This window comes from Xenia sp. Carnegie-2017, unplaced genomic scaffold (genome assembly GCF_021976095.1).
Source record: "Xenia sp. Carnegie-2017 unplaced genomic scaffold, XeniaSp_v1 HiC_scaffold_23, whole genome shotgun sequence".
Lineage (NCBI taxonomy): Eukaryota > Metazoa > Cnidaria > Anthozoa > Malacalcyonacea > Xeniidae > Xenia > Xenia sp. Carnegie-2017.
In genome coordinates this window covers 18805741-18821216 of record NW_025813486.1, presented here as the reverse complement: position 1 = coordinate 18821216, position 15476 = coordinate 18805741, and the positions used below count along the sequence as shown (strand labels likewise).

General features: G+C 33.5%; 3 protein-coding genes, 2 long non-coding RNA genes and 2 pseudogenes across 5 annotated transcripts in view; 3 read left to right on the top strand and 4 right to left on the bottom strand.

Moving 5' to 3' along the window:
* Positions 1 to 221: 221 nt before the first annotated feature.
* On the bottom strand, positions 222 to 1344 carry LOC124447699 (retinol dehydrogenase 14-like). Its single transcript, XM_046998678.1, has 2 exons — positions 631 to 1344; positions 222 to 542 (listed from the first exon to the last, which is right to left on the bottom strand). Exons 1-2 carry the CDS (start codon positions 1271 to 1273, stop codon positions 244 to 246), a joined length of 942 nt encoding a protein of 313 aa, XP_046854634.1. The 5' UTR covers positions 1274 to 1344; the 3' UTR covers positions 222 to 243.
* Positions 1345 to 2375: 1031 nt separating this feature from the next.
* The window catches only part of LOC124447742, a 57576-nt pseudogene continuing 44475 nt past the window's right edge, over positions 2376 to 15476 (top strand).
* Positions 4318 to 6128, top strand: LOC124447771. Its single transcript, XR_006948819.1, has 3 exons — positions 4318 to 4339; positions 4433 to 4595; positions 6064 to 6128. It is a non-coding gene; the product is annotated as an uncharacterized LOC124447771 (long non-coding RNA).
* On the top strand, positions 7276 to 9892 carry LOC124447759 (annotated as a pseudogene).
* On the bottom strand, positions 10142 to 10933 carry LOC124447769. The gene is made up of 3 exons (XR_006948817.1): positions 10923 to 10933; positions 10637 to 10641; positions 10142 to 10351 (listed from the first exon to the last, which is right to left on the bottom strand). It is a non-coding gene; the product is annotated as an uncharacterized LOC124447769 (long non-coding RNA).
* Positions 12278 to 15443, bottom strand: LOC124447748. Its single transcript, XM_046998751.1, has 2 exons — positions 13723 to 15443; positions 12278 to 13647 (listed from the first exon to the last, which is right to left on the bottom strand). The coding sequence occupies exons 1-2, from the start codon at positions 14360 to 14362 to the stop codon at positions 12443 to 12445; spliced, it is 1845 nt and encodes a 614-aa protein (XP_046854707.1). The 5' UTR covers positions 14363 to 15443; the 3' UTR covers positions 12278 to 12442.
* The window catches only part of LOC124447757, a 41172-nt gene continuing 37973 nt past the window's right edge, over positions 12278 to 15476 (bottom strand). Inside the window, exon 6 of the transcript XR_006948815.1 lies at positions 12278 to 13074. The gene's annotated coding sequence lies outside the window, so the exon portion shown is untranslated. The remainder of the gene's footprint in view (positions 13075 to 15476) is intronic.

Below are 15476 nucleotides of genomic sequence, written 5' to 3'. Positions count from 1 at the left end.
AGTGTTTCTTTAGAGGCATAATCAATTATTATACAGCGCTAATTGCTAAATTAATATTTTTAAACGTGAACAAATTCATATGATTTACCACAGTGTTTTTTGTTAAAACCACTGATTTTTGCTCATCGTTTAAAAAAGTGATGTGCAATTGTTTTCATTTTAGCTAAAACGATCTGCAAGTTGCACATTGCACACCGTTAATTCGCACACTGGTTACACACTTTTAAAGTTCAAGAGCATGTATTATTCTGTACATAATCCTGTCATTTTTTCACTAATTTCCCAAAGTTTTTTAGCCTTTCCATCATCTCTAGCATGCGGGGCACAATCGTTTTTCTTGCAGTCACCAAAATACATTCCAGACACTCCTTCTAATGTCGGTTCAGTGGCACAGTAGATGGAAGTCTGGGCTCCTTGCCAAGGGGTTTTGAGAATTAGGAGTAATAAGGGATATGCGAGATATTTAAAAAGAGTATAAAAGGTGGTGTATCTTGCTAATTCTGTGAATACTATCCCAGGATGCACTGTGTTTACTGTGACACCTAAATATAAAAGAAAGGACGTTTAATTATTGAAATATATTTTATTTACATGTTGTTAACCAATCACAGAAATGGGTGTTTCAAATACCTTGAGGTAGTCGCTTTAACTCGTGAGCAAATAACAAGTTTGCAAGTTTACTCTGTGCATAAGCTCTCCTTGGATTGTAATTTTTGTCACCATTTAAATCTTCAAAGTCAATACTACCATACTTATGTAATGAGCTACTAACAATAATAATTCTGCTGGGTTTGGATTTAGCTAGAGTGTCCATAAGGAGGTTTGTTAGAAGAAAATGTCCAAGATGATTAACAGCAAACTGCAATTCAAAGCCATCTTCAGATTTCCAGTGAGGAGTGCCATAAATACCGGCATTGTTTATCAAGATATGTAAAGTATTTCCTGTCTTTGTGAAATCTTTAGCAAACTGTTTAATGGACTTCAAAGAAGACAGATCAAGGAAAAATACACACACGTTAGCATTACGTACTCGATGTCTTATTTCATCAGCTGCCTTGTCACCGCGTTGCAAACTTCTGCAAGCTAATATTATTTTAGCACCCTTTCTTGCTAAGGCCAACGCAGTAGCTTTCCCAATGCCTGTATTTCCTCCAGTAATGAGAGCAGTTTTTCCGCATAAACTGACATCGTTTTGACATATTTTACCACCGAAATAACGTCTAAATAACCAGACTAAAGTTCCACAAGCACCGGCAACAGCAATAACGTACATCTTGGAAATCAGGAAAGAAACAAACAGAATTTACAGAAGTATTGGAACTACAAGTCTACAACAATGATCTAGTACCCATTCTCCTAGAACGTCACTCAGCCAAATCGAACATTGCTGCAAACTTATAATTAGCCTCTTTCCCTCCCCTCCCCAAACGTTGAAAAAAACGTATACGTATGACTGCTGTACTACACTACTACTATACCACTTTTTCTTTCTCCTACATTTCCACTTTCCAGTTGTATTTTCTGTAATATAAATGACTAAAAAGTGGTTTTCAACAAATTTTTCTGCTATTTTGTTCCGATACATGATAATTATTCATTTTTTAAAAATCTATTGTTTTTCATTTAGCGAATACATAGAAATAAGAGGACAGGATACTTCACTATTTGTTGTAGTAAAAAGTCCATTCGCATGAAATATATTAACTAAACTTGAGCTACATCAATTGTACAATGGGCGCTACTGGTTCATCATTAGTTTTATACAGGAATATCTTTTAACCCAACAAAAAAACAATTGTTTCAACTTAATCTGTTAAAAAAACAGAAAGGATTTTTTTCTCTTTTCAACTATCTTCTTCTGATCTTTTCATAAAAAAGATGTAGAAAATAGCGCAGGGTACCATCTCATTTAGCTGGTATCTCATAATTTTTTAACATATTTAAGGCCTTAAAAATGTTAAACTTTTTTTTGTATCGATAACTAGTAAAAATAGGTAAGATTGTCCAAGTATGGCTGGTGGGTTGGATTTCTGATCCACTTGAAGGAAAAAAAAGTGGAGATTCTCATAAATCTTCTCTTCCTGTTGAATTGAAACATTCTTCAAAGATTTTTTTTCCGGAATTAGGTGTATCTTATTATCAGACAACCAAAAATAAAAAAAAAGGAAGCTCTCCAACCGTAGAACCAAATTTAAATTCATATTTAGGTCAAATTTATGACTACTGACTACTGATGTTACTGACAAGAACTTAAACGACACATGCAAAAATCCTTTTGAAAGCTCGTAGCTTCGCCTTCTGAGAGGATGCTCTAAATACACTTCGCCGTTAGAATTTCCCCCCTTTGTCATTTGAGCTTGTACAATATTCATACTTCCGGGTTTATGGTTGTTCGAGACTTAGAGTTGCAAGTTTTATAAACTTTTCTGCTTACTTCCAGATCACAAGATCAACTCTCGTGATGTATCATGTTATGCTGACTTATGCTAGGAATGCAAACTCTACACAGCATCTTCGTTACAAAGGATTATAATATAATTACAAGGGACAATGCCGAATAACAAAGATCCTTGGTCTGAAACAATTGCCCTGGGTATTGGAGTATGTGCTGTTGCTTGTGGTGGGATTTTATATTCTTATCATAACAATTTATCTTCAAGTCATCTAAAAATATCAAGTTCAGAAGAAATAAACGTCGATTGTCAAGCTGCTAATGTACCGGTATGTTTTAATTTAAGGATAACTTTTAACCAGCGGACTTTAAAATTGATAATGTTCGTTCATTCAAAGAATGATAAAATGTGTATAGAATAGAGCTATAAAACGACAATGTTCAGCAATGTATAGGCCCCTGATTAACGTGTGACGAGCAAATTAAATTCTCGTCTTTGAACTTTAGTCAGTCAGTTGCAGGCTGCAGGAGGTTGCAGGAACGTTAATTTGAGGGGTAAGGGGGGAGGAATCAATATTCATGTATTTAATTCTACCCTACTAACTTTTGAAAGTTGATTAGCTTTTAAATGAAGTCAGTGGGAAACAAATGAATAACCCCCCTTATTTAACATTCTATGATAAATGAATCCAGGGACATTCAGGGGGACTTGCCTCTTGTGTTTATTGCACATGTGGGATAAAACTATTTTCAGAATCCCTAGCTTTGCTAGGGATCTATGTACACAGTGCTATAGAATTAAATTTATCAGATGGGGGGGCTCTCTTGATGTTTTTGTCAATAGTGCCCTTTTAAAATTACCCATTTCAAAGGTAGAAGGTGGCTCCTCCCCCAAGCCCCCCCAGTTCTACAGCACTGAGTGTACAATACCTTCCATTAGCAAATGTAATAAATATTTTATTGTTAAATGTATTTCCTCTATTTGAATAGGAATATCCTGGTGCAAAAGATCTCTGTTTTCAGAAGATTTGGTGGTGTCATATCAAGGAATTACTACTGTTTATGAAGCATATGACAGAGGAACTCAGATTTCTGGTTAATTAATTTTTGTGTTTAGTTATTTTTGTAAGTTATTTGATGAAGTATTCATTTATTAATGCACTCTACAGGTGACCAGCCATATCTTGGTACGATAGTTAATGGGAAATATTCATGGTTAACACACAATCAGGTAGTTCTCATATTTACTACAAACAATATCTATAGTGCCTGAAGTCCTTATGAGTTATAGTTTGACCCAAATTTTAGGTGCATCAAAAAGCACTTGCTCTAGGATCTGGGATAATGGAACTTGGCTATAAACCATCAACTCAAATGACATTTGGTATTTATGCTGTGAACAAATTGGAGGTTTCACACATTATGATTTTTGACTTAGATTGGCCATATTTTGATCTGTAATGTTTTATTTTATTTTCAGTGGATGTTAATGGACAGAGCCTGTGTTATGTTTTCCTTTGTATCCGTTCCACTGTATGAGAGTTTAGGTGTTGAAGCATGTATCTACATCATTAACCATGGTATGTTTACTAAGAATGTTGAAGTTACTATGGTGATTAAGAAACATCTGTTGATGACACTTGATTTCAAATTATATTCAGCTGAGTTATCATTAGTTGTGTGTGATGAGAACAAGCTGCCAATATTATTGGAGTCAGCTCATCAATGTCCTAAACTCCAGCATATTATAAAAATTGGTGATGTGACAAAGGATGAGAGAGAAAACTTTAAAAAACTTGGAATAACTGTAAAGTCATTTGAAAATGTTATGGTAAGAATTCTTTGTTGGATTTGGTTAATTAAGTACAAGAATTTGTCATGCTTAACGATTTGTGTTCATTTGTTATTTTTTAGTTAATGGGACACTGGAATCCTTGGAAAATATCTGTATGTTATCTTTTTCTGGGCGATTTTTTCTTCTTTGTTTTAAAAATTATGTATTTGTTCAAAATAATGGGATTTTGTGGTGATTTATTTCAGCCTGCTAAACCTGACGATCTTTACACAATTTGTTTCACAAGTGGTACCACAGGTAAGATTTATGTGTAGTTTTACCTTGTGGCAGATTAAAGTAGGGAGTAATTATTTCAGCGTGCTAAACCTGCCGATGTTTACACAATTTGTTCCACAAGTGGTACCACGGGTAAGATTTATAAGTAGTTTTACCTTGGAACGGATGAAAGTAGGGAGTAATTATTTCTGCCTGCTAAATCTGACGATGTTTACACAATTTGTTTCACAAGTGGTACCACAGGTAAGATTTATGTGTAGTTTTACCTTGGGACAGATGAAAGTAGGGAGTAATTATTTCTGCCTGCTAAACCTGACGATGTTTACACAATTTGTTCCACAAGTGGTACCACAGGTAAGATTTATGTGTAGTTTTACCTTGGGACAGATGAAAGTAGGGAGTAATTATTTCAGCCTGCTAAACCTGACGATGTTTACACAATTTGTTTCACAAGTGGTACCACAGGTAAGATTTATGTGTAGTTTTACCTTGGGACAGATGAAAGTAGGGAGTAATTATTTCTGCCTGCTAAACCTGACGATGTTTACACAATTTGTTTCACAAGTGGTACCACAGGTAAGATTTATGTGTAGTTTTACCTTGGGACGGATGAAAGTAGGGAGTAATTATTTCAGCCTGCTAAACCTGACGATGTTTACACAATTTGTTTCACAAGTGGTACCACGGGTAAGATTTATGTGTAGTTTTACCTTGGGACAGATGAAAGTAGGGAGTAATTATTTCAGCCTGCTAAACCTGACAATGTTTACACAATTTGTTTCACAAGTGGTACCACGGGTTGGATTTATGTGTAGTTTTACCTTGGGACAGATGAAAGTAGGCAGTAATTATTTCAGCCTGCTAAACCTGACGATGTTTACACAATTTGTTTCACAAGTGGTACCACGGGTAAGATTTATGTGTAGTTTTACCTTGGGACGAATGAAAGTAGGGAGTAATTATTTCAGCCTGCTAAACCTGACAATGTTTACACAATTTGTTTCACAAGTGGTACCACAGGTAAGATTTATGTGTAGTTTTACCTTGGGACAGATGAAAGTAGGGAGTAATTATTTCAGCCTGCTAAACCTGACGATGTTTACACAATTTGTTTCACAAGTGGTACCACAGGTAAGATTTATGTGTAGTTTTACCTTGGGACGGATGAAAGTAGGGAGTAATTATTTCAGCCTGCTAAACCTGACGATGTTTACACAATTTGTTTCACAAGTGGTACCACGGGTAAGATTTATGTGTAGTTTTACCTTGGGACAGATGAAAGTAGGGAGTAATTATTTCAACCTGCTAAACCTGACAATGTTTACACAATTTGTTTCACAAGTGGTACCACGGGTAGGATTTATGTGTAGTTTTACCTTGGGACAGATGAAAGTAGGCAGTAATTATTTCAGCCTGCTAAACCTGACGATGTTTACACAATTTGTTTCACAAGTGGTACCACAGGTAAGATTTATGTGTAGTTTTACCTTGGAACGGATGAAAGTAGGGAGTAATTTGCTATCGCCAGGAGCTACGTGATTATGAGAACACCTGCAAAAAGCAAAGTTATTTCTTCTAAAGAAATAAAGCCTTCATTTAGGCCAACCAAAGGGAGTGATGTTGAGCAACAAGAACATGATATCCTGCCTCGCTGCAACTTTTATACATTTTGAGAAGGTTTAGTAAAATGAAGATAGTATCTTTGCTGTGTTCTTTAGTTTCAATTTCTCCATACTTTCGTCTTTAGAATGGCTACCCAGTGGATTCAAGCTTTGTTCACATATCCTATCTTCCGCTTCCTCACATGTACGAGAGACTTGTTATGGTAACTGAAAAATATTTTACTTCCTGGTTTAAGTTGTTATTTTAAGCTACAAATTTTTGTATTACGCCGTCGTCATTTTTAGATGATTATTTGCTGTGCTGGAGGTAGAGCTGGGTTCTTTCGTGGTGATGGGAAACTTCTTTTGGATGACATCCAGTTATTGAGGTAATTCTCTTGAAATTCATTCACTTGTTGTGGATCACTATAAATCATACAATATGATGTGTGATTAATTTTTTAGGCCGACATTCTTCGCTTCAGTTCCTCGTTTGTTAAACCGTCTTTACGATAAGGTTATTCAATGTAGACAATCGTTGTTTATTTGTGTGAAAGATTTGTTGTGCTCATTTGTCTGTGATTTTAATTCTGCAGGTTATATCAAATATTGAAAGTAGCAGTGGCTTAAAAAAATGGCTGTTCTACAAGGCTTTTGAGTCGAAGAGAGCGGACTTGAAAAAGTATTCAATAGTGAATGAAATAGCTTTAAGACCATTATGAAAATCTAAATATATTTATTTTCACTGTAGAGGTCAAATTTCCAAAAATACTTTTGGGACAAAATAGTTTTTCATAAAATTCAGGTACGAAACGGACAGGCTGTTACGTCACCGGTGACTAACTGTTACGTCACCAGTGACGACCTGTTACGTCACCGGTGACTTCATGTTACTTCACCCGTTAAGGCTGTTTACTTTACTGGTGGGGGCTTGCTTCGTCACAGGTAAGAGTCGGTTACGTCACCGATGAGGCCTCGTTACGTCAACATTGTATAGTCATAAAACACTTCATTCGTTTCATTAAAAAAGCTTTTATCATGTTTCAAGTATATTGAGATCAGTGATTTTCCTTATATTTCCCGCTAATTGTTTTACTCTCACCTGGCCAATGAGTTGTAAATTACATTTCGCTGCACCGGGCACTCGCCGTCATTCTTTCGGGGGACTGGTATTGAAACTAACCGAGAACTTTCTTCTTTACAGGCAATTTTAGGTGGAAATGTAAATGCCATTCTCACAGGTGCTGCTCCTATTGATGGTAAAGTTTTAGAGTTTTTAAGAGTCGTTCTTGGATGTTTGGTTCGTATTTATTGATGACATCACGTTTTAACTGTGTTACCATGGTTACATATAAGTTCTCTTTGTATTAAGATTTTTGAAGGTTATGGTCAGACTGAGTCTACAGCACTTGTTTCTCTGACAAATAAACTTGATCTTTCACCAGGTACTACGTATTTCCGTATGAACACTTCTGCGGTACTTCATTTAAAATGTAATATTGTTAACGTTGAGAAAGTCAATATTAAGACATTAAGACCTAAGTAAGGTTGCCTGGGTCTGAATAGTTGATTTGAAGTGTTTTGTCATCTTTTATTTATGTACAATGAACTATAATATCCTAGAAAATGAGCTAAAAGCGAACACTTAATGTTCATCTTTATTGTTAGATTGTCACAATTACCTATAAACTCCATTCATATTATCTACGTAGGTACCAGGCCTTGCAGTTGATAGCGCTATTATTGTAGTCATGTCCAGGTTTTGTAATCATTTCTAATTAATAATGGTACAATGTTTTCCTAAGTATTTTACACAATATAAAGTGAATAACTCACTAGGAATTTTTCAACATATTTTATCCATCTGTATACTTATAAGTGACACTATCTTATACATGTCTATACCAACAGGTGACTATATTTTATCCATGTATGTACCTATAGGTCACGTTGGATCACCTAGTGCCTGTAACTATGTGAAACTTGTTGATGTACCAGAAATGAACTATTTTACTTCAAACAATCAAGGCGAAGTAACGAATCTTGTTTTTATTTTCTACTTTGCTAATGTTATGTTACGATTGTGCATTGAAAGAATGATTTTTGTTTTAAGATATGTGTCTATGGTCCAAATGTCTTCAAGGGATATCTTAAAATCCTGACAAAACATCTGAAATGTTAGATGATGATGGCTGGTTGCATACAGGTGATGTAGGAGAATGGAAACAGGTCAGTTGAAGTTACATAGTAGCAAAGGATGTAAAATAATGTTTTTGTTGTTATCGAAATTAATGTGGGAAAATGACGTTAACTGGTTGTTAATTTTGCTAAGACATTATCTGTAAGCGAATTCAGGAAGATGATAACTAAAAACAGACATTTGACTTCAAGAATTTTACACCAAATACGAAACAAGTTCCTTTGAAAGAAATTTATTATAATTTATTATAATATATTAATATTAATTTTATTTCTTTAAGAAGAAAACGATAGGAAAAATATTTTGTCATCATGAACAATTTTTTTTGTATTATCGTACTTTCATGCAAAAAAAGTGTACATTATCTTTTACTTAATGATTAAGTATGTGGTGAGGTGCTCATAATGTTTCTGTTTTTGTTTTATAGAATGGAACGCTTAAAATAATTGGTCGAAAAAAATGTATTTTCAAGTTGTCGCAGGTTTATAAAACATAAATGATAGCAACTATTAAATATTTTGTTTTTTTTTATTTATCTTATTTGTGATTGTGTCTTTTAGGGCGAATATATTTCTCCTGATAAAATTGAAAATGTTTACATCAAATGTCCTTTCGTCGCTCAAGCTTTTGTACACGGTTCTAGTCTTAAGGTACTGGGGCGAGTTGTTGAACATGGCTGTGAAGTTTTGCTTGAAATTTTGATTTGATTCTTAATTTTTGAGATTTGGATTTGCAATAAAAATTACGATATCTTTGCTTACTGCTGAGATCAAAATTCGTCTCAATTCACTAACTTTCTTATGGGTTGAGATTTGAAATAAAAATTGCTCTTGATTTGCCAGTCAGGAAACGTTCAGTAAAATTGATGAAAATGTACTTGCATTTATTTGGAATATTTATTCGCTTAAAATGTTTGGCTTTGATTTTTTTGATAAAAATAAGAATGAATTTATGATTTCTTGTTTGCAATGTAGCATAATGTAATCTTTCGAATATTTAGTCATTTCTTGTTGGAATCATTGTTCCTGATGAAGAAATTCTTACAAAATGGGCCAAAGACAATAACATAAACAAATGTTTTGAGGAATTATGTCAGGATACGGTACTACATTAACATAGAAATTCCACATGTTTTCATTGCATTCAAACGCTTGTACTTTCTATTACTTCAAACTTCAGGCCGTCAATGACATGATTCTGAATGACATCATCTCCAGAGGAAAGGAAGCAAAGTTGGCGTCGTTTGAACAGGTTTTACTCGATAATTTTCTTCTGTAGTTTTATTTCACCTCATCTTATTTCTGTCATTATTTCAGGTCAAAGGAATTCATCTTCATTCGCAATTATTCACTCCAGATAATGGATTACTAACTCCAACCCTTAAGTCCAAACGATTTACGTTAGCGAAAAGATTTAATGATGAAATTGATCGTTTGTATGAAAAATTGGAGAAGATTCCAGCTAAGCCGAAACTTTAAGGCTCATGGCTGTTTTAGTTCGTTTATAGTTTAGTTTGATCGCTTGATTCTTCAGGGTAAAAATACATTGAAGACAAGGGTTTAAAAACTTGTTGCTCTTAAAATAGAATTTTAACGTCAAATTATACAAAATGCAAATAATATAACGAAGAAAGAGCAACTGCGGATTATATTCTTTAATGGGGGTTGTATGGTTATTGACCACTGAATCCTAGAAAGTTGTTTTCTAGTAAGAGATTTGGCTACAAAATTCAAAATGGAAGCAAAATTATTTCGGGGGTGGGTATAACTGCACAGTCCCCTTGGTCCCATACTAATACTTTGGAAGCATTAAACTAAGTTTAGGAAAGTTTAAATTGAATAAGACCTTAACCGTGTCGCATTTTAAATTCAAAAGACTTTTTAACAACATTAAAAGTTTATAAAGAATATTTAAGACTGAAATAATCACAATAGGATTCGCTCCAGAGTATTTTAAAATGGAAATAGATTTTAATGTATCCTGACCATCCATAGATCCGCCACTGGACCTAAATATTGTCGAACTAAAAATGTACGATGACTTGCAATATTATTCATGTTATGCACTTTAAGTAGCAATTTTTACTACTAAAGCAATTTCTAGGAACATTGCAAATCTTGAGGTGCTTATGTTGAAAATATATTTATTTGATAAATACAAAATAAAAAAGAAAACATTATTTCCAGTAGATTTGAGGTTGATACTTTATTTAATATCCTTCTTAATCCACTAAATAAATTGTCTACAAAATGCTAAAAGATTATTACATGGCTTAACACTTGTTGCTATAAAAACTTCCAGTCATTTAGCTGAACTTTATGCAAACATCATAAAAAATAATGTAATTTATGAGCAGTTAATGTTTGGATTACTTTTACTTACAACAACATTTTTTATCTTAACTGACATTTACAATTTCTAAATTAAGGTCTGTTTATTAATGGAGAGACGTAACCTGAGGCTTGTTTAAACGAAACGTTTTATTTATTTTTGTAGGGGTAGGGTAGCAATATTTGATAATTTTCTGTTTAAAGACAAGTCTGTGATGTGATATCAGCTTTTCATATTTTTTTTGTCGGAAATGAAGAATGATTTACGTGTCGAAAAACATTTCGTCTTTGGTAGGATCCCAACTGTTGTTTGGTAAGTGACAAAGACTCGTCAAGTTCTGTCTCACCTTTCATATAAACATGGTTCTTATAGTATTGTTTATTTTTACTACAAATATCTAGAATTATATCAACAAGTAAATAGTTACATTTATAGCAATGTTCACTGATTAATTTGATGTTGAAGATTGTCGTTAAGACGACTTTTTTCAATACGACGGGTGGGTTGAGTCGTAGTGGGTGATATTTGTTTTGAATAAGATTTTTTTTTACTTAATGTCCACGGCTTGTACGAACGAAATGACTCTTTAACATCAATAACATCAATAATTGTCTCAAAACGATTTTCTAAACATTGCTATAAATTGTTAAAAAGTGTAAAAAAGGTACTTTTTTCATTATGTTTTTCTGAAGTACAACCAAAAATTTACATGTTTACACAACATACAACATTTCTATCTCTGAATTATAACTTTCCCCAATCTCTAAGATCAAGAATTCTCAACTATTACACAACACAGCTGTGTAATCTTCACAAAAAGTTTGATTTTAAGATGACGTTCTTAAGCAAATTATTGAAAAAGGCAGAAAATTTAAGAAACTTAAGAATTGGGACCGGTTTCACGAAGCCTGGATAGCGTTGTGCATTGAATAGCAATTTTTTTAACTCTTATAATACGTTTTAAAAAGCAATAACTATAAGATTCTTTATAAGCAATCACTGAAATAAAACATTGCTTTTAAAATTACGGAATTTCTTTGTCGTAAAAAAATATAAACAACTTTTTTACAAGTTTTAAAATATTTGCTATCCAATGGATAACGCTATCCAAGGTTCCTGCCACCGGCCTCAGATGATCAAGTTATCAACAACTTTGCATGTTTCAGGTTGATGATTTAGGCGCGGAGTATGGAGGGAGGCATATTTTCACAATACAATATACTGCAAACATTTGCGGACTTAACCAGCAGAAAAATCTTAATTTCAAAATATACGTTCATAAAAATGTGAAGGTATGTTTTGAAATTTGAATATGTCAACAAATAAGTTGATATAATTTATCTACATTTGCTTCTGACCGCAAAATATTAATTTTGTTTGTATGAATGGGCCACCCCCCGGTAAAGAAGCTGGCTTTCTCAATAACCCTCACTTATCAAGTTGGTAAAGATACGATTATGAAAATTCGTTTAGCAAATTTTTCCTTGTCTATTTTGTTTAGAAAAAAATCGATGCTTTGATGGAGGCGTAGATTATAGTCATTATACATAAAAAATAAATGAAATGAGTTTTTATGACAAAAGTTTTCATTTCTTGTAACATCTCAACGATGCAGCCCTGGACCTTCAAAATAATTTCAGCTGACTTTTCACACTGTCGGTGATACTGTCGACTTCATTATCACTATTAGTGAAATTAACAACACACATAAATTACAAGCTACATTGTTAAACCATTTCATCATCACTTTCATTACTTTCAGATTGCCAAAATTCACTATAATCGCAATAATCGTCATCATCATCACTGTAATTGATTATAGATAATGCAAAGTCGTCACATCCAAATTATAAGGTAGATTGTACCTTGCCTGACCAATCGTTTAAACCGTCAATAGCGAGAACATTGATTTTACCATTTGGTTGAATACAAGTTATTTTGTAATCAGTAAGTTTAAAAATTTTAACTGAAGCTTCAGCTTTAAAGGATGTTACAAGTTTCCATTGAGTCAGATCAAACATGAACATGTAACCTGCAATATCTTGAAACAAAACATATTTGTTTCCTCCCATAAAATAGCAACACTTAACCATGCATGAATGCTTAAATTGAGATGCTTTTTCAGGAGCATTTAGCAACTCATAAAAAATTATTTTATTTTCTACACAACAAGCTAACATTTTGTCGTCAGACGACAGAATACAATGGCTACACTTCTCGTGTTTACTACCTGATTGAAATGAACGCGTGGTTGGTTCACTGGCTATATTTTTATCATAGTCATAGTCGTATATCCAAATTGATGTTCCTCTACACAAGATGATTATGCTGTTATACCTGGAAGAACAACAAGTGTCTACTTCTATCCAATCATTTTCAGAAAAAAAAGGCCTTAAAACTTTGTCTTTCACAAACCAGACGTAAATTTTTTGACGACAAGAATCCTTGTTATTGGTGCAAAATAGAATCAAGGACGAGTCTGGAGAAAACAACACAAAATGGAAATCTGATTCACCATTCTTCAGTTTATGAACTATTTCAGAAGTGGAGAAAGAGGAATCGGCGGAAAAAATTTTAAGTTCAGAATTAGAACATTTTACAAAATACCGTCTATCATAAGAGAATGTGCATTTATTTGCATCAAATATCTCTAACTTGGAAAAGTCTACGTTGTATTCATGAAAGTTTGAGTCGACGAACTTCAAAAAATCTGCAGGAAAGTCTTGTAATAAAATCATTTTTTCTTCGCCATTCGATCGAAATACAAACTTAACTCCCGCAGCAGAATTCTCGTCCATACAAAGCAAAGGGGAAAATCTGGAAACACTTTTAAAATGCTTGTTCCTATCCAAAAACCAAGCGAAAAGATTTTTTCTATTTTTGTAAATGATAGCGTTGTTATTATGTGTAAAACCAAATATATCTGAATTACCTTCCATAACACCATGGAGCTTGAAGCTATCATGGCTAGTCTCAGCAGTATTTTCCTTAAAGTGAACCTCGTCATGATCTTGAGAATGATCAAAATTGTACAAATGAAATTTACGTTTATGTTTAAGAAGCAACCAATTTTTGTAACAATTTTGAGAATTGTTTAGCTGTTTGTACAAACGAAATTTGCCTTCATGTTTAAGAAGCAACCAATTTTTGTCCCTAGACAAACAAACTACATCGCCCCAAATCAGATTATGTAAAGATATTGGCATGTTGTGAATGAAAACGGAGTCTTTCTTGACAATCGATACTTTATCTTTGAGAAGCCCAAAACGATTATTTAAATTAGATGGCCAAACCATATTTCTCTGGACGAACCTACGTTTCTTAAAGTAATTTCCCTGGAGGAACCTACGTTTCTGAAAGTAAATCCCCTGGTCGCAGATTTTTACATTAGATTTATCTTCATTAAAACGATTTATCAATAAATATCGGAGAAATTCTTTTGGAGACAATTCACCCTCTAACGTTTTATAAAGAGTATATGGAAAAAAATGCCATATGTAGAAGAAAGAATTCAGTTTCCATTGATTATTAAGATCGCTTTCACACATGAGCTTGAACACATGATCCCCTGTTTTGACATCCCAGATTTGGTGTTTGGAAGAAGTGGGATATTTCTCAGGAGTGACGGAAAATATACATTCATCATCAGGTCGACATTCAACATTTTCCGCTCTTACCGCTATGTAATTTACATGTTCATGTTCAACAAAAGAAGCCCAGTTATAAAATGTATCAGTTTGTGGAAATTGAGTTTTCTCAACTGTCATTCTCTCGTCTACGGAAAACCAGAATCTTAAAGTCCCAAAAAATATCCATTTGTCGTCAGGAGAGAATGCTAAGCAATGAATCTTGTCCACGTTTAACTGATAAGGACCAAATTTTTGTTGAAAAAAAGATGTTTCAAACAGATAAAGAACGTTTTCTTTTCCTCCTGCCAACAAAGTTCTGTCTGTTGAATAAGCATAGACGTCACACTTAATTTTTAAAATATTAATGTCGTCATTTGAAATAATATTCGGCAATCTACATTGGTTTGAATGCTTTGATATAATTGCTTGTCTGACCTTTGAGGATAACCTTGAAAGACAGGAGTCCAAAAGATGAGGGTTATCTACCAAATAAAAACTGTCATTTTCAAGAATAGACAGTAGTTCCTTAACAGTTTGTTTTTCATCTTCTTTTAACTCAATATTTCCAATTGCAAAGTGAATGTCATTTAAAAGGGAAAAAATACCTGATGTACTGCTTTCTATTCGTTGTTTGAGAAACTGATAGTTAGTAAAACACTGAAAAAATATTCTCGACAATTCAAAGTTTTTAGTTGAAAGATGAAATAGATAACGAAACTCAATTGTGAGGATGTAACAGACAACGGAATTTTCATCTGAGTTATTGAATGGTAGTCCATTCTCCAGGAATGATGTCAAAAGTTCGATGACAATTTCCTTAAAGAAAATTTGTGCTGCTGTTTTATCTATTACGAACTTTCGCGAAGCACGCTTTTTATCAGTGAGCCAGTCAGGAATAAGATTGTGAAGACACGTGAATTTTTCTTCATCACAAGGAAAAAACAGTGAAATAGCATCAATTACTTCTTGTTCGTCAAGATTTAAATTTTCTTTCTTTAAAAGAAATGGAATAAACGAACTAGGAAGAGGTGAAGGAGCAACCACTGCACAACCTAACAATTTTTTATAGAAATCTTTTCCAACTTTCTCATAAATACGTTTAAAATTATTAAGAAAGTAACCATCAATATCTTGTGGGCATTTTTCAAGATCCGTTTCAGATGAATCTTTGAGAATTTTGACAAGATAATGTGCAAACAAAACATTCCTTTACATTTTTTGTAATTTCTTTTGCAGAAAATGATTTACCAGT

Coding starts and splice junctions, on each gene's coding strand:
- LOC124447699 (XM_046998678.1), bottom strand. CDS start 1,273: ATGTACGTTATTGCTGTTGCCGGTGCTTGTGGAACTTTAGTCTGGTTA. Junction 543..630: donor GTTAAAGCGACTACCTCAAG/GTATTTGAAACA, acceptor TTTTATATTTAG/GTGTCACAGTAAACACAGTG.
- LOC124447748 (XM_046998751.1), bottom strand. CDS start 14,362: ATGACAGTTGAGAAAACTCAATTTCCACAAACTGATACATTTTATAAC. Junction 13,648..13,722: donor AAATTGGTTGCTTCTTAAAC/ATGAAGGCAAAT, acceptor TGCTTCTTAAAC/ATAAACGTAAATTTCATTTG.